Source organism: Genypterus blacodes, unplaced genomic scaffold, assembly GCF_046128005.1.
Source record: "Genypterus blacodes isolate CSIRO-AG114 ecotype Tasmania unplaced genomic scaffold, CSIRO-AGI_Gbla_v1 ptg000156l_1, whole genome shotgun sequence".
Taxonomy (NCBI): domain Eukaryota; kingdom Metazoa; phylum Chordata; class Actinopteri; order Ophidiiformes; family Ophidiidae; genus Genypterus; species Genypterus blacodes.
In genome coordinates, this window is record NW_027466957.1 from 7,939,657 (window position 1) to 7,962,734 (window position 23,078).

General features: G+C 48.2%; 2 protein-coding genes across 2 annotated transcripts in view; one reads left to right on the forward strand and one right to left on the reverse strand.

Annotated features, from left to right (window-relative positions):
- The first annotated feature begins 121 nt into the window (after positions 1–121).
- Positions 122–2,668, forward strand: exorh (extra-ocular rhodopsin). Its single transcript, XM_076167217.1, has 5 exons — positions 122–488; positions 748–916; positions 1,107–1,272; positions 2,183–2,422; positions 2,543–2,668. The coding sequence occupies exons 1-5, from the start codon at positions 128–130 to the stop codon at positions 2,666–2,668; spliced, it is 1,062 nt and encodes a 353-aa protein (XP_076023332.1). The 5' UTR covers positions 122–127.
- Positions 2,669–3,738: 1,070 nt separating this feature from the next.
- The window catches only part of plxnd1 (plexin D1), a 53,659-nt gene continuing 34,319 nt past the window's right edge, over positions 3,739–23,078 (reverse strand). The window contains exons 20-36 of the mRNA XM_076166544.1: positions 21,108–21,222; positions 20,569–20,676; positions 18,734–18,846; positions 17,603–17,707; positions 16,408–16,538; positions 14,497–14,695; positions 14,228–14,374; positions 13,893–14,049; positions 13,415–13,518; positions 12,116–12,179; positions 10,761–10,795; positions 9,298–9,402; positions 9,030–9,193; positions 8,793–8,940; positions 6,098–6,238; positions 5,890–5,964; positions 3,739–4,835 (exon numbers count right to left, since the gene is read on the reverse strand). Of these exons, the coding sequence (XP_076022659.1) occupies positions 4,719–4,835; positions 5,890–5,964; positions 6,098–6,238; positions 8,793–8,940; positions 9,030–9,193; positions 9,298–9,402; positions 10,761–10,795; positions 12,116–12,179; positions 13,415–13,518; positions 13,893–14,049; positions 14,228–14,374; positions 14,497–14,695; positions 16,408–16,538; positions 17,603–17,707; positions 18,734–18,846; positions 20,569–20,676; positions 21,108–21,222 (2,028 nt within the window). The 3' untranslated portion in view covers positions 3,739–4,718. The remainder of the gene's footprint in view (positions 4,836–5,889; positions 5,965–6,097; positions 6,239–8,792; positions 8,941–9,029; positions 9,194–9,297; positions 9,403–10,760; positions 10,796–12,115; positions 12,180–13,414; positions 13,519–13,892; positions 14,050–14,227; positions 14,375–14,496; positions 14,696–16,407; positions 16,539–17,602; positions 17,708–18,733; positions 18,847–20,568; positions 20,677–21,107; positions 21,223–23,078) is intronic.

Here is a 23,078-nt window from a genome sequence, read left to right on the forward strand (position 1 = left end):
GGCTGCAGAGGACAACACTCTTATCTATTCAACCATCCTTTCTTCCACATTGCTTTCACTCTGCTGCACGAAGAGAGTGCCTTGTAACTTTCTCTGATACGAGGCACCAATGGTTTTATGAATCATCATGAATGGCACCGAAGGACCCAACTTCTACGTGCCCATGTCCAACAGGACCGGTGTGGTACGCAGCCCTTTTGAGTTCCCTCAGTACTACCTGGCTGAGCCTTGGAAGTACTCTCTTCTGGCTGCTTACATTTTCTTCCTCATCATCACTGCCTTCCCCATCAACTTCCTCACTCTTTATGTCACTGTCAAACACAAAAAACTGCGGACCCCCCTGAACTACGTCCTGCTCAACCTGGCCGTGGCTGACCTATTCATGGTGGTCGGCGGCTTCACGGTCACTCTCTACACGGCTCTGCACGGATACTTCAGCTTGGGCGTCAGCGGCTGCAACATTGAGGGATTCTTCGCCACTCTGGGAGGTAAAACATGCGGCTGACTGCAGTATCTGTCTATAATATCTGATTTTATGTGTAGTATTATTCTATGCATTCTATAGTTTATGCTATAGTTTTCAAGTAAATCAAAGGTCAAAGTTTGTCTTTAACTTTTGTGAACGGTAAGATGTATGTCTTTCTCCGAAACGTTTGGGTGATTTAAAATCTAAAATACTGTTTCTGTATTAATGTGTAAACGTGTTTGCTGTTTTTACATTTCTATCTGTTTTGTTCTGTGTCTCAGGAGAGATTGCTCTCTGGTCTCTGGTGGTTTTGGCTATCGAGCGCTACGTTGTAGTCTGTAAGCCGATGACCAATTTCCGCTTTGGGGAGAAACATGCCATATTTGGGCTGGCATCCACATGGATCATGGCTCTGACCTGTGCAGTGCCCCCTCTGTTCGGCTGGTCGCGGTGAGTTGAGCTTCACTGCCTGGAGCATAACAAATCTTCTGCTACTGCAAATGCTGGCATTTGCACAACAAAGCAACATCATTTTCCTATTTTACTTGAAGCACAATTAGTCATTGTCAAACAAAGAGGCACAACTACTGTGTGTGATGGCGATGATGGAATTCCTAGATTATTCTTCATGTGGATGCAGGTACATCCCAGAGGGAATGCAGTGTTCCTGTGGGATTGACTACTACACTCCAAAGCCTGAGATCAACAACGCCTCATTTGTCATCTATATGTTCATCCTCCATTTCTCCATCCCTCTGATCATCATTTTCTTCTGCTACAGTCGCCTCCTCTGCACCGTGAGAGCGGTAGGGACGCCACAGCCACGGCCACATGTCATATTAATAATAATGTGATACCTGCTGTATCCCTGTAGAGAGATTCTTCTTCACAGGTAGGTTAGCGGTGCCACATAGCCTCTGGAGATGTTGGGGATTTAATAGTTTGCTCAAGGACACTTCAGGAGGTCAGATTCTTGCCAACATGGCAGCTTATACCAAGGTCCTCCCGTTGAAGGTCAATCTGCCTTCTCACTATGACACAGTAGTGCAAGAACTCATATGAAGTAAAAGTAAAAGCCAAGAAGAATCCTTGGTGTAATGTCAATATCTCAACGATCAAACATTCTGAAGCATTATCTCGTTTTCTTCTTTTCTAAGTTTTTCATCTAATATCATTGAATACATCCTTATTACCACCTTAATTGTAATAGTAATTATTTCACTCAGAGGTATAAGGTTTCTTCTCCTAACAAGGTAAAGAACAACATGCATCTCCATTATTAGGGATTTTGATACTTGCAAATCAGTTGAAAGATTACTTAAGTCAAATTATATTATGCTCTAAAAATACAAATCTTGCAGGAGGAGGAGATGGATAGATAGAAAAATCTAGTCTATCAAATGGGCGTGGCGTGTATGGATGGATGCAGATAGACACAAGGATAGATGGGGTACTGAAGTTAAAGGCCAAAATGTAAAAAATGGTAATTACAGCGCCACCATCAGGCCAACCGTGACCAGTTGAATGGTTTATTTCCTGGATTATGTCCGACCTGGGTTCATAACGTGACAGACAGGCGGACAAACCGACACGGACAAAAGCATAACTTCCTTGGTGGAGGTAAATTATGCATGCTGTGAAAATTCTTTAAATCTGCAGATTTATAAACGTGGCTGTTTGGAATTATGCACTGAGGCTGTGTCTGTTTCCACTCAGGCTGCAGCTCAGCAGCAGGAGTCTGAAACCACCCAGAGAGCAGAGAAGGAAGTGACACGCATGGTCATTGTCATGGTGATCTCTTTCTTGGTGTGCTGGGTCCCATATGCCACTGTGGCTTGGTACATCTTTGCCAATCAGGGGACTGACTTTGGACCAGTGTTCATGGCTGTACCCTCCTTCTTTGCCAAGAGTGCGGCGCTGTACAACCCGGTCATCTACATTCTGCTAAACAGACAGGTACCTGACACAAACACAAGCTGTCCGCCTTCGTGTGTGTGTGGTCAGCGTTTGTGTCGGACAGCTGGAATGAATTTGTACGAGTGTGATTGTGATGCTGCTCTTGTCTGTGGACTTCAGTTTAGGAACTGCATGATCACCACTGTGTGCTGTGGAAAGAATCCATTCAGTGACGACGAGGCTGCAGCCACCTCCTCCAAAACCCAGACTTCATCCGTCTCCTCCAGCCAGGTGGCCCCTGCTTGACCTATGAAGCCCGCCCTGTCTCCCCCGCCCACCCTCGACGTCCCATCTGTCCCCGGCACACTTATGGACCCACCAACCACCAAGCAGCACCGTGTTGGATTGGCCTGCTCCTCTATGACTTTACCTCTCCGTCTGTCTTTCGTGAGACCGACCTCTTACAGGCCAACTGAAGAGCCAGCATGTGTCTTTTCAGTCCAATTAAGCATGGAAAGTGTTCAGCTGGCGTCAGAGTTTAACCCAGCTTTATCAGGTTGTGGTTTTGGTGACATTCCAACTGAACACATTCCAAGCTCCCTGCTTACCCCCCACAAACCCTGCAGTATACATGAAAATGGCAATTAAACAATAACAGTCCCTCTGACTCTTAAAAAGCTACGCCTCACCTACATTTCCCTCCCAAATACTCATTTTTCAGAATAATCATGTAGATAATACTAGATTTGTTTGGTTTTTATTTGTTTAGCTATTTCTGATCATTGGTAAGGCCTCTGGGAGGGGCTGTCCGCTTGTCTCTCTATCCGTCCTCTTTGTCTTCATGGTGATTAAACTCAGGTGGTTAGTTTGCTCTCGGCAGTGACAGAGACGCAAGTGTAAACAGATGGACCCGGCAACAAATCTTTGCAAGGAAATGGAGCCTCCTGCAAGAGATTAGATGGTTGTAAGCGAGTGTGTGTGTGTGTGTGTGTGTGTGTGTGTGTGTGTGTGTGTGTGTGTGTGTGTGTGTGTGTATGTATAGAGAAGAATGTCAGTTTGAGTGTATAAAACACATACAGCAGAGGTACAGCGTTGATTGTGTAAAGGCTAGTAGGATTTTATGGAAGTTGTTCTACGTCCTGCAATAAAAACAAAGCTAAACGTCTGCACGGCGTCTCCCTCCCTCACCGAGAACCTTTAACAAGCTGCTCTGAAAAGTTCCAGATGCGATGTTTGTAAAGGCTTTTGTGGTGGCAGGCCAGATTTGTAACACCTTTCAAATGTTGTGTTGAAAGAAGCTGTATGCTGCCGTGCATTTTCCAAACAATCGCTTTGAGTCGCGAGTACAATAAATGTCATGTTTAGACGTTCAACCTCTAAATACTGCACTTTATTTCACAAACTCTGACAAGTCATTTGGCATCACGAATACAGTCATGTTAGAGACGAGTCCTCAGATAAAACCGAGCTCACATTGGGCTTTTTTTCTTTAATATAATTGTAGATTTCCCTCTTGTAAATTGGTCAGAGTCTGACGAGATACTCATTCTTTTTACAAACACACTAATCAACACTTCTATACTGATGCAGCTCGTCCCAGTTGAACTACATTAGATTTGATCCGATAAATTTCACTCACATTGCAGGTATCACCTACGAATACGTCCACACACCCCCTACACACTCCTCCTCCTCCTCCTTCACCCTTCATCAACCCGCAAAGCATCAATGGTAGAAAGACACTAATCTTCACCAATCACACCTGAGAGGAGTGCAGGCTTTAGGGCTTTGGGAGGAGTTTGTCAGGTCCTTCCTGCTCATCCGGGTGGACAGGCCACTTGAATGCATTATAACACATCTATAAATATTGCTATGGACATTATAATACAGTACAGTGCATCATTGGCTCATTCCCTTAAGAAGAAAAGGGGGTCAGTGCGTAAGATTGGCCACCAGGGCTTTAGGTCCCAGCAACTGTAAAGACATCACGACAAAGCTTCATCTCAAAGCTCCTTCATCTCCCTTCTGCCTTTGGCTACAGCAAAGTCGAGCCAGACTGGAATTCTGCCTCTGTCGTGGGAATAAACTGGGGACAAAGACGCGGAATCGCTGGATGAAGAGAGGAAGTGCAGAGCACTTTTACGACTGTACGACGCTTTAGAGGCAAGTTTGAGTCCGGTGCTCTGCCGCTTTGCACACTCGCTCCAGTCTGTGGGTTTTCTGGAAATGGGAATACTGGTGACACTCATGAGGGGTAAATTCCTTGTAGACAGGCATTCCTGCGTGACCTAGTAGGTAGCAGGAAGGCAGCTGGCAGCGGGAGAAGAGATGGCTTTTAGAGGAGAAACTGGCAGATTCAGGCCTCGCTGCAGCACTCGTAGATATTGTCCTCCACCAGAGCGATGACCTGCTCGAACTTGTGGTGCAGCTGAGTGCGACGTGCAGTGGGGTTGGACTCTAGAGCGCTCACCACCTGTGAGAGAGAGGGAGAGAGGGAGAGAGGGAGAGAGAGAGAGAGAGAGAGAAAGAGGGAGAGAGAGAGCGAGAGAGAGAGAGAGAGAGAGAGAGAGAGAGAGAAAAGAAAACAACAAGGATGACTTTCAGGGGTTGTTCTTGCATTGAGGAGAGGGAGGAAATCAGCCACCTGCCTGGACACAAAGTGATCGCGGGCGAGAGAGAGAGAAAGAGAGAGCACCAAAGAGAGAGACAAGTGAAGTGCTTCAGCCGCCTCGCATGCCTCCACACCACAAAAGCCTTTGCTCTTCACATATTTACAAAACCCACATCTGCTCTGGGTTTCATGCCCAATAGTTGTCACTATGTCAGTGGGATTTATGGGCTCTTAGCGGCGGCGTGCGACTAAGCAGACTGAACCGAGCCGGGGCGAGAGAATAGGCAATCAGAGCCCATTCACAGAGCTCTGTGAAATCAGTCTAAGCCCCCTGGCCTACGTCAGTACAGTAGCATGACAGAGGAAAAAGCAGCTAAATGGTATTATCATGACGGCATTCCATTAAGGCACGGCCAACACTGACTAAACCTCTCTGGAGAGTCGCTGAAGTGTTAAGGAAACATGGGGGAGGACAGCAGAGTGCTCCATGGGGGCTGAACAGGGCTCGCTCAAAGTGAAACCAGAGATACGGAGCAGCGGCTGCAGCTGATAGGGGCGCGGGACGAGGTGTTGCAAAACTGTTGCAGGATCGCGCAGGCCTTGTTGTGAAACGGTGCGATGGGAGAGGAGACTGACGGCGCTGCGGTGCCGTTTTCTCCGAGGTGTCTGCTCATTGAGTGACGCTCGGCTATTGACTTTAGTGCGTTAGATCTCTCGACATGCGTGCAATCTCCCACGCTGCTGCTCCACGCTCTGATTCCCATCTAACTGTGAAACCTAATTCAGCATGTAAGGTCGCCTGTGGTGATAAATCTGCAGGGAGGATGAGGAGGGGGGAGGGGGAGGGGCCGGTTGAAACACGAGTAAGTCAACTTAATCTACCATCAAACGGAAGAGAAGAAAAGAGATCTCCTACCTGGTTTCTGTATCTCTTGGCATATTTGTAGATCTCCGTCAAGGCCAGGTTGGTGTTGAAGTCGTTTCTGTATTTCTGTAGGAGCGAGCAAAAGCGGAACAGAGTTGGAATAAACTCCAAAAAAAGCAAAAACAAGAAGGAACAAGCGTGCAATCACAACTTTTTTTTGGCAGAGTTGACAAAATACGATCGTTTTCTAAGCACTCACTCTCGACTCCTCAGCCAGGTGGGCGTTCATCTCCTGCTCGCTGAGTGGGGCCATTTCCTGTATCTGCTGGTAATAACCCTGCACCCTCTTCTTATACTCTGGGATCTCCTTGGCATAGAGCAGCTTGTTGGTAGGAGAGTCCTGAAACCAAGCATATATGACTCAACTTCAGTAGCCATCAGTGATAATAGGTCCAGTGAGGGCAGAACATGGAGTGAAATGAATCATTTAGCGCTCAGACATTATTTAAATTGTACATATTCAGGCTGTGATGAGGAGGTTTGTGCATTATTGATTGCAGCAGCTTGAGATTTGATGTTAAAGACCTAATAGAGACGAGTCAGTGGTCAGAGCAGATTCAATCAAGGCTCGATAAGTCTCTGTAAAGCATCCTGAGTGGAGACAACGGAGGATGGAGGAGCTTCCTCTCCTGACAATGGCAGACTAACACAGCCAGTGAAGGAACCTTCCACTCCAAACAATCCTCCCACATAGCGATGCCTCTCTCACAGTCACTTCAGGCTCCCGAGCCGCTGCCGCTGCTTATCCAAGCAGAAAGGAAAGAAGCGGGGCTAAGAGGTTGTGGGCATGTGCGGGGTTTAGTTCTTCGTAAGTGTGTGTGTGTGTGTGTGTGTGTGTGTGTGTGTGTGTGTATGCGTGTGTGTGCAGGCCTTTGTGTGCTATATTGTGTGTGTAGGGACCCAGAGAAAGTAGGACAGGGGAGGAAAAAAGGAGGGATGATGGCCAGCCTGAGCTTTCAGCATCAGTGAATGTGCTTACAGCGCACGTTAACATTTCTAAGTGTCATGAGTTATTTGTGTCATGAAAGAATGTGTGTCTGTTTGTGTGGCTTTTTTTCATCTGTGTGTGTGAGTAGATTTGTCGAGGTGTAGGGGGACTTAAAGAGCACGGCCACAGTGACGGGGAACCCCTCACTTCCTGTCCACAAGGTTGCTTCCTGCTGCTCGTCCATCTGCCTTGTAACCCCCCTGTGACCCCGCGGCCGTCCGCTTCTGCGTCTCGCCAGATAAGAGGGTTTCCATGGAAACGGCGAGCGTTGGTTACTTTCCTGCCTCCCTCTCACCCCTGTGGTGCTCATGCTAATCCAGACCCCATACCCTTTCCCAGTGCTGTCCCAAGACTGGCACACACACACATACACACACACACACACACACACACACACACACACACACACACACACACGCTCATTTGCATGCATGCGGTTGACACAAACACAAACAAGAATGCACAAACACTCCCACACTCGGGCAGACGTAAGTGTGTTCATGCCAATCTCCTTCACCTGCAGGAGAGATCAGAGCTGAATCCTTCAACCTCCTGACTCTACAACCAAAGCAAAGAGGGCGAAGCCAAATCCAACATGTTAATGAGGTGTGTGTGTGTGTGTGAGCTGAAGGTTTAGTGTCTTTGCCTCCTGAAACATGAGACGTGTCAGTGTTTGGCCCAAAGATGAATCGTTGTGATTTGGATTATTTAGGTTTCGATCCGATGCGTCACAAATCTTTAATTCACAATTCAATGTGATTAATTTGGTGGCATTTCATTCAAAAGTGTTGGTTGTGTTGTTGTGTCTGTTAGCAGCATATCTCCTAAATCCCTCCAAAATAAATTGACTGATTTCAATGAATCTCACTGGGCATGTTGGACTCCATCCATAATAGAAACCATTACACCAGTTCTTGGCTCCTAGCTGTGAGTTATTGGATCAAAATCCTTTTTCCTATCCAAATCCCCCCCCCCCCCCCTCCCATAACAGTTTTTCTCCCCTTAAAATTTAGGTTGATTTTTGGACACAGATTTGCTATAGTTGGGTCCAGAGTGGAGTGGGCGTGGCTCCCTCATGGTAAAGTGCTGTATATCATGAATGAATGGATCTACTGTCTACCAAACATGTTCCACTCACTGCTTATGCACACAATGAAACATCAACTGACCTGATGGTGGTTGCTATAACAACAACAGTTCCATTTTGTCAATAACCAAGTTGAAAGTTTTTCAAATGGATGCATCTTCACACCCCTACTGGATTTGCTTTGCCTCTGCTTGGCCATATGAATGTTGCCTTAGTGTGTGTGTGTGTGTGTGTGTGTGTGTGTGTGTGTGTGTGTGTGTGTGTGTGTGTGCTGCTCTCTGGCTCTGGGTTGAAAGTATATAAATCAGATGGTTTCTCTGTGAAAGAGGAGAATTATTTGATGAGTCCTCCACTTCCTCTAGGGAGGAAGCCAGCCAGAGAGACAGGAAGCAGAGCGTGCTCAGGGTCACGGTGTCTGAGGGATGAGACGGATTTGTGAGCGGTAGGGACATTGACATGCAAAAACAGACACAGAGACACAGACAGACAGAGGGAGAGAGAGAGAGAGAGAGACATACAGACATTCACACACACACACACACACACACACACACACACACACACACACACACACACACAAACACACTCTCGTGCACAGCATAGAAAGAGACCCCTGGTGCTCATGACCTTGTATCAGCCGCCTGGGCTGAAATAACATGAGGAGAGGTAGATGGAGCTGACAGGCTGAAGGCTTGGGGACGAAGGTTCACAGAGGGATTCAAGGGGAGCGAGAGAGAGAGAGAGAGAGAGTGTGTGTGTGTGTGTGTGTAGTAAGGACTCATACGGTATAACCATATCTGTGTGTATCTATTTACTAACCTTGCCGAGCTGCAGGTCAGAAACAGAGCAGGCGTCTATGAAGGCCTGGGCGATGACGGACAGACAGGCGTCCATGTGGTCCGTCTTATCGATGTCGAACACAAACTGAGGATTCTTCAGGATGTTCACCCAGAAACGCAGCGGTAAACTGCAAGAGGAGGGAAGCAAGATGAGCGGTTAGCGGCTTGTCCTCCATACGGTGAGAGGAAAAAAGAGACGTCGGACTAGGCCGTCTACCTGTTGGTCTTCCAGATGTGCAGCGTGTCTGGATCTGAGATGCCACGTTTGTCCGCCTGCTCCTCCAGGAAGTCGAAGAAATATTTGACAGCGAGCGGCGGGCGTTCCGGAGGGATGCTGAGGATCGCTTGAAAGAGGTCATCCAGGAATTTCTGAAGGGTTCCCTGCAGGGACGGAGAGAAAAAGGTCTCAATGACAGAAAGATGACTTGAATATAAAGACTTGGCTCAGGTCCATTAGCGTGCGTCTCCCGTGGACGCCGGCTCACCTTTGTGGACAGCAGACGTGTCAGGTAGATCTCAGGCAGGACTTTCTTGCGGTGGCTTTGCCTGTGCGCCTTCTTGTGCTCCATCAGCTCATCATGTGGTGGGACCTGGAACGGCAGAGGTCACAGAGGTCAGGACAGACTTGAGTAATAAACCGCCGTGTGAGCGTCTGAATGAAAGCTCCGCTGTGTCTGCCCGCGTCTCCGTTTTCAGACTGGAATTTTCTGCTGCTTGCGTTAAGACACACGATCCAGACGTCACATCAGGGTATTTTTGAGTGGTGAATAATATATGGAATTTTTGGGAAGCGATGGGAGTTGGGAAGTTCTGAGGGTTTTATGTGGCTGCTGTGTTTAGAATGACGTGTCTGACATGCTGGTACAGCTCCAGCAGGGCTGAGCAAAGCAAAGACACACTCATGAAAGGTCAGGTAGTTCAGCTACATTGAAGGAATAGAAATGGACACGATTCAATATTCTATCTTCAACACATTTAAGGAGAAACTGTTATCTGTATTTCTGTCCATTACAGTTACAATGTGATTCCAGAAACGTCCGAGACAAAGTGAGGTGAAGTGATGCATGCTGGGATAAAGAGTGGGTGACATGAGGGGAAACACAATCCACATTCCTTCACTTTGACTGATGATATTTAATATTTATCTTTAAAACATCTATTTTTTTTAGCTCCATTAAAACATAACTAACATTTGGTTTGGATTTAATATAAGTTAACATATTAAATATAAATAATGATTTTGTGACGTGTAACAGCATATATTAAAAAACAACTTTTTTTTAACCTTTTAACTTTTTAAGTGAAAGCAGAAAACGGACATCTTAGACTTGCCAACTTTAATTATTATTTTCCTTGTACGTATGCTGGTTATACATTTACCTCCCAAAGCAACACAAGGTAGCACAGTTACAAAAGAAATTATCCATTATTTATAGAGATAATGTTATTTTAGTTTTATTGGCTGACATATGACACCTGATCTGGGATACGGTCCAAAGGGAGCAGCAGTGCTGGTAGTGGTGTGTTAGAGAGTTCAGAGAGTGTGTGTGTGTTGATTGCACAATGTTCACTGACTCCCCCTCTCATGACAAATACTTGTGGAAAAAAACAAGACAAGCACATTACCAGAGAAGCTACATTGTTTTGAAAATAGCTACTTGTAGCTCACTAATCCCCGACACTACTCTCCTCTGCTACTTAACTATTCACCCGGCAAAATGCCTTCCAAAGAACTCATTATTCTAAAGTCAAAGGGCTCATATCTGGGCTGACGTTTCTAAAAGAGCTTAGGCAGCATTAGCGGCGTCGTGTCCTCTCAGCAGCTTTCCCAGTCACCTCCACTCACCCCCATTCTCTCTGTCATCACACCTGCTCCCGACTGAGGGCCACAGGAAAACCTACAGCAATAACTCACTTAAAGAAGCAAACAGACCGGGAGGGAACTCACCAAGTGCACGTACTTCTCCGTGTCCAGATCTTTCACTGAGGGAGAAAAAAGGAAGACAAAAAAAACAAACAGCATGAAACAATGAGCAATCAGCACGGCGGAGACCTGCGAGAGGGAGAGGAGACAGAGGGGAGGAGAGGGTGAGGGACAGGAGGGCCGGGGAGATAGGGAACACGTGCGGGGAGGGAAAGTGATTAAGGTGGACGGTGGGTCGTGAGGGGGGGGGGGGCGGCTGTCTGAGAGAATGAAAAAGAAAGATTACGAGTGAAAGGAAAAAGAAAAGAGGGAGATTAGGAATGACAGACACACACAGAGTATGATTGGCTCTGGAGCCGGCGTAATGAGATGATAATGCTCGGCCAACGGTGGAGCTTTAAGCGTGTGCTGGTTTATATATAGATCTAAACACAAACACGCTTTTTCTTTTCTCACACACACACACACACACACATATCGACAACCAGAAACACATGCGGATACAAACAAATACAATACGATACAGAATAACGACAACAAGAAAAAACACAAAGACAGGCACGCATACAGATAGACACACACACACACATATGCACACAATGAGCTGCAGTCAAGTGCAACTGCCTGGTGACTGTGCCCTCGTTACGCCGCTGCTCTGCCACAGATGCTCCTGCCCAGCGGGCCTGGGTCCAGACCCTCAGCGCTGATCAGAGGCGGGCAGGACAGTGTTTTATATTAGCCAGGGGAGAAACTAGCGGCTCATAACACCCCCGTGACGCTTTGAAGCCTAAGCCAGGTTTTGGCCCACATAAGCCTATTTTTTGGCGGCGTATGAATGGAGAGGAGAGGCTTGACGGACAGAGACCCATGCAAAAACCCAACTCTGGTCTGGTACTGATTATGTTAAGGTAGACCCCGGACAAGCCCATTAAAGCGCCGTATGTAAACTCATCTGTCAACAGGCGCACAGGCCCCATTATGCTCTTGGTTGAGGCGCTGTGCTGGGCCAACGTGTATTGTATTTTTCCCCACAAGTTGACATTTGCTAATGGAATACATCTATAACACCGAGTGTGTGTGTGTGTGTGTGGAGTTGTAGACAGTGGCAGAACTTCTGTGCAAAGCAGGGCAGTAGGTGTTGTGATTATCTGCCAGTGTGTTTATGTGTCACGTTTGGAGGAAGCGAGGGGGTGTGCGGCGAATGTATCGTGTTCTCCTGATGAGGTGAGCGTGTCTCTGTGTGTGTGTGTGTGTGTGTGTGTGTGTGTGTGTGTGTGTGTGTGTGTGTGTGTGTATGTGTTTATCCAAATGTGGACGAGTGTACGGTGACAAGGTGACAGGGTGTGTGTGTGTTTGTGTGGGCGTCGCGGGTGACGTACCTCTACCGAGGGTGATCTCTTTCTTGTCTTTCATGCTCATGGCCAGCGATGCCCCCTCTGGGACCTGCGAGGGGCCGGGGGGAGGAAGGGGGGGAGGAAGAGGGGGGACAAGAGAGGACAAGAGGGCAGAGGGTCAGAGGTGAGCCTGGGTGCACTACAACAGCATCATTAAACATGCCCTCCAGGGGAGTGTGGTGCTGAGTGGTGCTTGTGTTTGTGTATGACTGTGTGTATGTGTGTGTGTGTGTGTGTGTGTGTGTGTGTGTGTGTGTGTGTGTGTGTCGTTCCATGCATCTAGACTGGTGACAGCTCTGCAGGAGGCTGGCTGGGCTCATTAAAGTCAACCCGTGGTGAAATGGATTGAACAGCCTCGCCGGTGAACCCAGACTGTTAGTACACGCCGCAGCTCACCGCCTTCACAGCTCCGTCCCCACGGCTCAGCAAAAACCAAACACCCCACTTAACAAGTACAGGTAACGGGTCAAAGGCCACGGGTCACTGAGTGTCTGTTTACTCACGCACAAATCAGCGCAGACGTAAGAAAACACACACTCAACACGTTGGTAACTAATGCCATGACATTGAAAAATTTCCCTTTTTTGGTTTTAAAAACATTAAGTGTTTGGTTTTAGTGTTTGGTGGCACAGAAACGTACAGCTTCAGATCAATATCACCTCTAATAGAGTTATAGATGCAATTGATAATTAATATATGATAATCAACTAATTAATTGACAAATCATTCATTAATCACTTCCAAATGCATATTAACTATTTAAGTGTCAAACCAGCGGAGTGACAATTTAGATTCAATGACATGAATTCCATTCATACCAGATCTGATTTGGGATAATTAATATATTATATAGATCACTAAGCAGCATCGAGTATCAGCCAGTGATTAAATTGTGCACATTGTTTTTCTATATTTGCTAATTAAATAGTGATTAATCAGATTAACCACTTATTTTGTATTCAACGAGATCTACATAACAACACCAATATAGCTCTGCCATAGTACACAACCTACTCTGATACAGCATCACACACACACACACACTCACACACACACACACACACACACACACACACACCCGGTTCCCTAACACCTGCTGCTACACAGTTCCAGTGAGTAACCACCCCCCACCCCACCCACGGGTGGTCAGTGACACTTTCTTTACGAGGAACTCTCATTCTCCAACACTCCTGCTGTTGCTGCTACAATATCAGGCACACATGGGAAAACACAAACACCCACCGCAGAGGGACCATGCACACACACACACACACACGTACACACCAGGTAATGGCTGACTGTGTTGAGTTTCTTTCGTCCGTCCTCCATCACTGTTGAGTTATCCAGGTCCTGTAGGATCTTACTGTTGCTGCCAGAGTCAAACCATTCTATAGAAGAAGAGAGAGAGAGGGAGAGGGAGAGAGAGAGCAAAGGACGATGGTGAATAATTTCATCCTAAATTTTTGGGCCAGTGTGTGAGGCGTGGGGGGGCAGAGCTCCTCTCGGTCTGTGTGACGACCTGTGGATATATTCTTGGGCCATTAATCAAATCAGCACTGCAGGCTCCACAGCCCTTGAAAGCAATAACTCTTTGTGATTATTACTATACACTCTCCTCAATGCATTCTGTCATTTATTATATTGCGGCCTCAGGTTAGCTGAGCTTCATGAGAGGAATTGACCTTTTGCAAAGGAGATTACTTTATCACTGAGGGCTGCAGAGGGAAAAGGATGAAAATAATCAGAGAAAATGTCCTCTTACCCAGGTCCACATCCTCGGCCCGGGGCCACTGGGAGAACGGGAGGTTTTTGTAAAAGGCCTCTATGATCTTTTCCTTCACCTGGCAGATTGTGTCTGTGTTCATGACCCTGATGGACAGAGAGTCCATGCCACAGCCCTGGAAGGACACGTTGATGTTCTGCAAACGTAAACAAAAGCAATCAATGTCAAACATAAGAGTGTCTGGAATGTTGAAGACGCTAACAGGCTTAGATTGACGTTCATATCTGTGTGGTAAAAAGGGGAGAACGTATGGCCCCTCAGTCCTGACAACGTGACCTCTGACCTCTGACCCCGGAGCGTGTGAGATATCTGACCTGTGGCTTGGCCTCGATGTTCTCCCGCAGCAGCCACTCCTCGTTGAGGGTGTAGCGGGCCTTTCCTGTGATGGCGTCTATGGAGCCCTTGTTGATCTGCTGCTTGATTGCACAGAGCAGCAGGAAGAACGGCTCGCCCACTGTTTCCTGGAAGAGCCGAGCCAAATCAGAACATTCAAACAAATACCAAGATGGTCGTAGTTTTCGGAAACGGCATCTAAACACTCCCTTCCTCCCCAGCCGCCACCGCCGCCGCCGCCCGTCCTCACCTTGAGGTAGCTGTACATGCAGATGGACATCCAGTTAGTCAGCATCTTCTCCACCACCGACTCTGTGCGCCGCAGCATCAGTTTGGGGTTTTTCGAGGCGGAAGCGTCTATCAGGTCCACCAGCAGGTCTTTCATGATGCTGGTGTAGTACTCCAGCTTACCATGGAGGGCGATGGTGAGCAGGGAGGCCAGGCTGCATCTGTGGGTCACAGAGAGCAGATGAGGAAAAAAAAGATGGGACGAGCAGTAACATTTTCTCGCACACATGCCAACGTGTGCTTAACGCGTGAGGATTTAAAAATAACTACAACTCACGACGGCAAAAACAAGGCTTAGTCCTCCCAACTGTTACCTGTGACTGCTGAGCCAAATAAAGGCCTGAGCTAATGCAGGGAGGGTCTGTGTGAGCAAGACCAGACATACTAGGGGATTTCCATGACAAAGCCCCTTTAATCCAGCAGAAAGAGGCAACATCAGTCAGAGTGCTGACGCTGGTCTTGGGCTGGGATGTGGTCTCACCTCTGGAATTTCTCTGTTGCCTTTACAGATCGTCCACAATGACTGGCTCCTTTTAGGACATTTTGGACCAAAACAGCAATCATTACCCAGCTTGTTTACGAGGACGGAGCCTTCCGCATTTCTCCCGAGCACGGACCATGTTGTCACAGTGCAATCAGCAGCTCCAGAAGCCCTCGTCAACGCGACACGTAAACAATGTCCTGTGGTATGCGGAGCAACTGAATCCTGTAAAACCCTCTGATCTTGTTTATTTTCTATCCCTTTATTTCAACCAAGATGGCCAATTGAGAGTAAAATCTCATTTTTCCAGAGGCCCGACCCCAAACGGTTGCTTTACTAAAACAACATTCATAGAGCGAAAAAGCATTAAACTCAACCAACCACGCTTTGATTACATTAAAAGGAGACACTTGTTCTGATCCGTATTCCCATAATGTGGTAATGATCTCCATCTGTTTCAGGCAGACATGAAGAGATGGAGACGCGGCCAACTGACTTCAGTCTCCATCCATATTTCCATCACAGTTACTGATTCGACTTTGCCCAAAAAACGTGAGAATTAGGACACAGAGCAGCCGACATCGTGATCACACTCGCTCACTGCTGCGCCGCTTTTCTGCCTCTGCTGCTTTGTTACTGATGCTCATAGGCAGAAATGTGTCCCTGTGATTTTTTAAAGTGTCTATTTCTGGCTTTTCAGCTGAAGGTAATCTTTTCATTTCTCCAGCAGAAAGAGCCGCTTTGTACCCAAACGCTCTACAAACTGTTCCAAATCCTTTTCACCATTCAGTAATACTCGTACTCAATACAACACATTACTCGTTACAACAGAGAATCACACCCAGGAAGTAACGGATTACTTTTAGAGGAATAGATACGTCCTAAAGTACAAAAAAAAACCACGACATCATCTAATCCAGTAGTCAAAGCAAGTAAAATACTTCCAAGGGATTATCGCTGATAGTTGTATAGTTCTAATATAGGTAGTATGGAACGTTGTGATGCTGTGATGATTGTGTGGCATCATTCCATGGAAGAATGCAGACGTTTCAGGGTCCAATGTCAGAGGAAAACACAGTTGAACATATTTGTTTCTAACTAATCTCATTTCACCCAGAGGAGGCTTTTCGACGCCTTCATCGGATCCATACCAGTCCACTCAAAGACCAAGACAAAAGTAAGTGGACGCCAAACAACTTTCCTAAAAAAAACCAAGGTCAGAGCCAATTCGGATGTAAATGATAATAATTGTGAAATATCTTGAAATCCATTCAGAATATGTCACTTTATTTAAAAGGATGCTCTTGAGCTTGACTGAATCTAATTCAAAGTGCCGTGTCTGCATATTAATGCTGGTTTAAAGGTCAAATCCGCGTTAATTGACGGTATTACCTGTCCCGCACGGCGAAGTCCTTCTGCTGCTCCAGGGCGTGGACGAAGGTGACCAGGAAGTGCTTGTTGTTGAGCAGAGTGGAGAAGAGAGTGATGCCCTCCTCCATGTTGGGCTTTGTGGTGCTGGAGGCCTGATGACAGAGGAGGAGGAGGAGGAGGAGGAGGGGAGAGGGAGGATAAAACAGTTATTTCTCTCAGTGGCTTCACCTAAACCGCATTACACCTGCTGCGCCTCCCTAATCTATTCCACCACATCTCGTCTCCAGCGGCGCGTCGAGCGGGCGCTTCATCTCTCCATCACCGTCCCTCCTCCTCCTCCTCCTCCCTCCACCTCCCTTCTCCTCTGTCCCCGCTGTCCCTCCCCGACCGCGTGCGATTGTCTCTAAATGTGCCGAGTCGACTTAATGAGCGCGGCCTATCTATGGGCGCGACTAAGCAGCGGCGTGATGAAGTCTTCCCTCTGGACTGCAGCCATATGGTGTGGTTTGGAGCCTGACAGAAGGAGAACAGGGGTGTCCATTAAGATAAATGCCCGCCTGTGAGATTTATTTGCTGTGACCTGGAAAACACTTCCTGGGAAGACGGTGCAGATCCAAGGCACTTCATCAACGTTAGACAGGCTCCCCCGGCTGCCGACCCAAAACTAGCACCGCCATCGTTAATTTCTCTCTCTCTCTCTCTCTGAAGGTGCTCTCTCTCTCTCCATCTTCTCTCAACCCTCTATTACGCCCGTGCACACACGCATGCACACACACACAGGGTTGAGATGGATTTGGATGGAAAGCATACTGCTCTGTTATCCAAGAGACAGTGGGAAGTGTGTCAACTACCTGCCATCAACTTAGTGGGCAGGGCCGCGTCTGACAAGCTGGAAACTCTCTCTCTCTCTCTCTCTCTCTCGCTCTTGAATCACACATTAGTATTCATGAGGGCATACATGCGTACACACACACAAGGGCATGTACTGCACATTGGCATGCCTAACACACACATTATATTACACAATACCCTTCGCCTTACTCCTCCTCATCAACAAACCCGCGGCGAAACCTTACGAAGCGCCGCCATGACCCAGTTGTGGAGAAAAAGGGAGCGGAAGGAGGGTGAAAAAAAAAGGAAAAGGCTCTGATCAAGGCGCTGTGTCAGGATGGAGCACAATACGCCTTAGTGACGAGCTAATGGCTTAACCCTTTACCTGCCAGTCCTGCAGCAGCGGGTGGGTCTCAGGCAGAGCTCGAGGGCCCATGGCGTTGTGTTCGTAGACGGGCTGCACCAGACTCTTCTCGTAGTCGGAAAACATCTGAAACAAACACACACACACACACAAACACAGGAAGAGGATCAAACACACCGAGATGCACCGAGGGGGACAAACAAACAAAGAGCGGCGCAGATGGAGCCTGGCACGGAGACCTGGGATTGTCTGGAAGAGGCCTTGAGATTGAGTCGACGCTGAGGGAGCGTGAAAAGGAAACATGACACCGTGACACTGCATGACAAGAGTCCTCACGGCTTCAGAGGGAAACTGACCACAGAGGCGAAGGGCCAACGCTTCAACTCGCTCACTCATTTCAGGGCACAGGGCAGCCACATTTGGCTTCTATAATAACTGTGTCCGTGTCTGCATCCAGTGTGTGTGTGTGTGTGTGTGTGTGTGTGGTGTCTAAGCAATAGAGGAAGGAGGAAAGACAGCACGGAAGCAGCAACACATGCGTTTATGTTTCCCTCCTCGCAGCTTTTCAACACTCCACCTCACTTACTTCCTTCACGACCGAAAAACATCGTCCGCTACAACAAGCCCGGCCGCCGCTGTTGTGCAAGAGCACGCCTGCTTTCGAAATAACGTGGGCGAGCGACAGAGCGAGTGAATGAGAGCGTTTTGTGAAATAAGGGGAAAGTTTCCTTGTCTCAGTGCCCGCTATTGTTCCGACAATCTCCTCCTGTGGTCAGAAGACAAAGCCTGCTGAGTCGTGTCAGTGTGAATCGGTGGAAAAACACCCACCCACAGATACACACACACACACACACACACACACACACAGAGACCTTCTGCCTTCAGGGTGGGTCACACGTCAGAAAAATGCTTACCTACAGAGAGCACATTAACTTTCCTCCAGGGTGCCAGGACCAGATACTGTCTTATGTTTACAGGGTCCCAAGGTGAGTTTGGAGTCGTGGGTATTACTCACAGTGATAAAGTGATGGCAAATATGAGGAGGAGGACAGAAAAAAGAGGAAAAAAAACCTTGGAGAAGAGGTGAAACTGCTTCTGTCACAGTGTTGGTGCCCGAGATCAGATAGAGGCCGAGTAGAGTAAAGTCCTCACCTTGGGGAAGAAGGTGCGGGTGACAAACTGCTTGTACTCCAGGAAGGGGATCCCCTGGCTGCGGTTCAGCTCTTTGGTCAGATCCGTCATGTCCGTCTGCAGCTCTGCAAAGCCTGAGAGAAGAGAGACGGACCGGAAAGAGAAGAAGAGGAAAGACTCAGTCAGTTGAGATGGACGGGATCCCGGCGTTCAGTTTTGTGGTTGCGTGAAAAGTTAAATTGGCCTTTTACTTAGACAGGTTCAAGGTTGCCGTGGTGATCTGCGAGAAAATTGCTGATTTCAATAGCGGAGATTTCATATTCAACACGGCAGAGAAAAGTGCTGATTGTATCATTTAATTTCCTTCTTCTCCGGTGCCACATTCAGGGTGAATATACTAAACACTTGGCCCTCTCTCTGTCTCTCTGTCTCTCTGTCTCTCAGTCTCTCTCTCTGTCTCTCTCTCTCTCTCTCTCTCTGCCAGATTGTGCTGCTTAGCACGGCATGCAGGCAAATATTTACCAAACAACAATCAAGAGCGCCTAAATACGGTCTGAGGCCCTCATCCAAAACATGTGTGTAGGCCGACGGTTCTACACACGACAGGGACAGACGGACGGAGGGAACTGTATCGTATCGCCGCGTCCAGACCCAGACGTCAAAGCGTGGATCTGCGCGGCGATACGGTTTTATAGGAGAGAGCATGTTCCCAGAGAGGATAATGTTGAGCACTAATGAGGCACGGGAGATCTCTTTACGGGGAAGCACTTCCTGTCACAGGATGAGAGACGTATTTGGGTTATAATGCAACTCCAGACTGGAGTGTGTGTGTGTGTGTGTGTGTAGAAAAAACTGGACATGAGGGATTTAGAGGGAAAATAACACATTTAATCACTCCTCCGTGTTATTCATCCTCTTTAACTAAACCGTCCTCTGAATCAGCGGCCACTTCACAGCATCAGCTACTGAAGCGACTCAACGGGTCTGAATATCAAACTTCTCCTCCGCCGCTCAGGCAAACATCATCACCACATCCTGCGTCCCTGAAATCCTGGAATATGCCAATCCCACAATCTGCCCCCTGCTCCGAAGTTTATCGCCTCTCTCTCTCTCTCTCTCTCTCTCTCTCTCTCTCTCTCTCTCTCTCTGTGTGTGCCAGCAGGACTTTCCCTTGGCTTTCGCACACACACACCTCACCCTGAACTCGTCCCACAAATCTCTTTGCGTCCTCGGACTAAATAACCTCGCCTCCCCTCTGCTCTCACTCCCACGCTGCCTCTCCTTGGCGGCCCTGACTCCTGCTCCTATCGCCTCCTCCCTCCATTTCTCTCTCTCTCTCTCTCTCTACCAGTCCCCCTCCTTTCCAGATCATAAATCTGTGTGCTCAGACAGCGAACGGCCTTCACACACCTTCGGTCTAATGCCCCAGACACACACGCACGCACACACACACACACACACACACACACACACACACACACACACACACACACAGGCCAGGCTCATATAGGGAAGACACAACCAGAGCTGAGGCGATGTGACCATTGACTGCGTCTGCGTGTGTGTGTGACTGATCATTTATCAGACTTCGTGTTTTATGAGTCACGCTTACTAGGCACAAATCTGTCAACTGCTGTTTCTCCCTCCCACCCTATAGTATAAATAAACACACACACACACACACACACACACACACACACACACACACACACACACACACACACACATACGTGGTCGATACTTCCATCTCCCCACTCGCTCCTCTGTCATAACGATCAGGACACGACATCAGCTCCGGTGTAAACAACTTCCAGGGTCGTGTGTGTGTTTGTGTGTCCTTGCTCTCGTAAACACACCTTTACGGATCTCATCTCTTATCTGGGACTCCATCTCCTCCATCTGGAGCAGCGTTTTCTGCCAGTAGCGTTCGGCTCGGCGACTCTTGGTGCAGTAAATGACCAGGGCTGAGGGAGGAGAGGGGAGGAAAGAAGGGAGAAGTTTATAGTTTAAATACATTTGAGTCGCTCCACCGTTATCGCGGCTCGACAACCGCCGATAAATCACACTGAGCCAACATCCTAAGTGAAAACACACACCAGACACATTGTCACCTAAAAAATACAGGATATAGACATACAATACCACGGCACCTGCCAGGCACACACTTAACACACCCCCGCTAAAAGAGTTCAAAACAACACACACACACACACGCACAGAGTGGGAACAGAAAGGGTCTTTGTGCGCCAAGTATTGAAGAGACTTGGGGAACTAATGGGAGGAACTCTGACCCCCCTCCACCCCTCAAATTCCTTTTTATCTGTTCCACATCTGGAGCGTCCATCTCTACAGCAAGAAGACATCCATCATGGTCCGGCAGCTACAAGACACGTACCCACGGTGCAGAGCAGCAGCAGCACGCAGCAGACAACAATGGACACCACAGTGGCCAGGTCGGCACCGCCAAGCTGCACCTTGGCTATTACATGATGGAAATTCCCCACTTGCACCTAGATAGAGCGAGAGAGCGGGTGAGAGATAGAGAGAGCGAGAGAGATGGATGGAGGGAGAGAGAGAAAGGAGATTGTGAGCTCTTGCTTAGGTGCAAACATAGCAGAAATGTATTCAGTAGTGCATCATGGGTAATTCTCGGGAATGCAGGTGAATAATGACTGCACGCTCGAAACGCGTATACATTTTTACACACGGAGCACAGGTGTGCACAGATAACACAAAATAACACACTGCAGATTTTGAAAAATGGTTCTCGCTCTCTTTCTCTCTCTCTGCGGGGCGCCCGGGCGTCAGACTAGCCCAGATGTGACAAGGAAAAAGGGGACTTTCGCTTCTTTGCCTATCACGATTAGTCAGCAGGGTCTCTGTGGCCTCTGTGGTCGTCCCCCAAACACCCTCCATTGCCTCCATCGCCTCCATCGCTTCCCCCCGCCTCAAATCCCACCACGCTTCATACAGAAAAGAGCCCCTCAGATAAAGAGCCTCCAAATCCTCCACACTCAATTCCTCCCCCTCACACTCTGGATCTCGCTCCAAGTGGAAAACCGGCTCAGTCTGGAGTTTATTTGCTCAGACAAACGAGGGGAGGCCTAGCTTCCATCCAGGCCCGGTGTAATGGAGGGGAAAATGCCATTGTTACGCGTTCCTGTTGCGCTCGGGGGTGTGCGAAAAAACACACAACCCGCCCCCGCTTCCGCTTCTTCTCCACTTCAGAGCCGAGCCAAAAAAAACGGGAGCGTGTAAAAATAGACGGACTGAGTGAGGAAAGAGCGCCCGGGGGAGCGGCGGCAGTTTTTCGTCGGTGCCCATCAGGTATGAATCAGCCCAAAACGTCACGCGAAGGTTTGATTCACGCGTCTGTCTCGCGCGCTCACGGATCGCATCCGTCAGTGGTGGACGTGGCAGAGACAGCAGAGACAGCAGAGACACCCCCCCCCCCCCCCCCCAAAAAAAAAACCCTCGCCCCTCGTTTGGTGTTACGACATCACATCTCATTTAACCCCTGCAACGGGCCTGCGTGGCCTCGCTAATTTCCTGATGTTTATTTTGAGACATCCTGAGAGACAGATGGGTGGGTGGGGGGGGGGTTGGAGGGAGCCACAGGTATATCAGGTAGGAGGGAGAGAGAGAGAGAGGGTGAGAGGGAGGGAGGGAGCAGGAGAGACAGAGAGAGAGAGAGAGAGAGAGAGAGAGAGAGAGAGAGTACTTTCCTTCTCATTTAGCGTCAAACTGGGAGAGAGACGCGTCCTCGCAGCTCACTGACAGGATAAGACGCACCAAAGAGACTAACGTATGTGTCCCGGCTATTTTTACCGACCACTCACACACAGTCTGTCTCGTATTTAAATATAGATGAATGCTCCCCCCCCTACCCTAATAAAGTCACATCAAAACAGACCAGAATGGACAACAACAGATGGGAAATGTGGGTAGAGGAGAGAGGCAGAGGCTGCTTTTTATCATAACTGCGAGGCACAATCGCGTCACGATTAAGTCCATTAGTTTTGATGGAGGGAACTTAGGGCCAAAAGAGAGACGCGACTAATGAGAAAGAGAGCAATGGCTGACTCAGAGGGCTCAGTGTGTGAGTGTGGGTAAAGGATCAAAGAGACGGCGAGGTAAGAGGTAAGACTGGGAACGTTTCAATGTTCTTTTGTGCCGTAAAGTGATAACTCATCACCTCTGCTGAGTCATGGCGGCGTGCTCAGAGCCACAACATATCATCCATAATGCATGCGCGCACACACACACGCACACGCGCGCACGCACACACACACACACACACAAGCACACACACACACACGCACGCCTCTGACCTGCACTGATCTAATCTGTCTGAACGAGCGTCACA

Excerpts from the sequence above, each read along its gene's own strand:
- exorh (XM_076167217.1), top strand. The coding sequence starts at position 128 with ATGAATGGCACCGAAGGACCCAACTTCTACGTGCCCATGTCCAACAGG. Across the intron at positions 917-1,106 it reads CCTCTGTTCGGCTGGTCGCG|GTACATCCCAGAGGGAATGC; the intron begins GTGAGTTGAGCT and ends ATGTGGATGCAG. Across the intron at positions 2,423-2,542 it reads ACATTCTGCTAAACAGACAG|TTTAGGAACTGCATGATCAC; the intron begins GTACCTGACACA and ends TGTGGACTTCAG.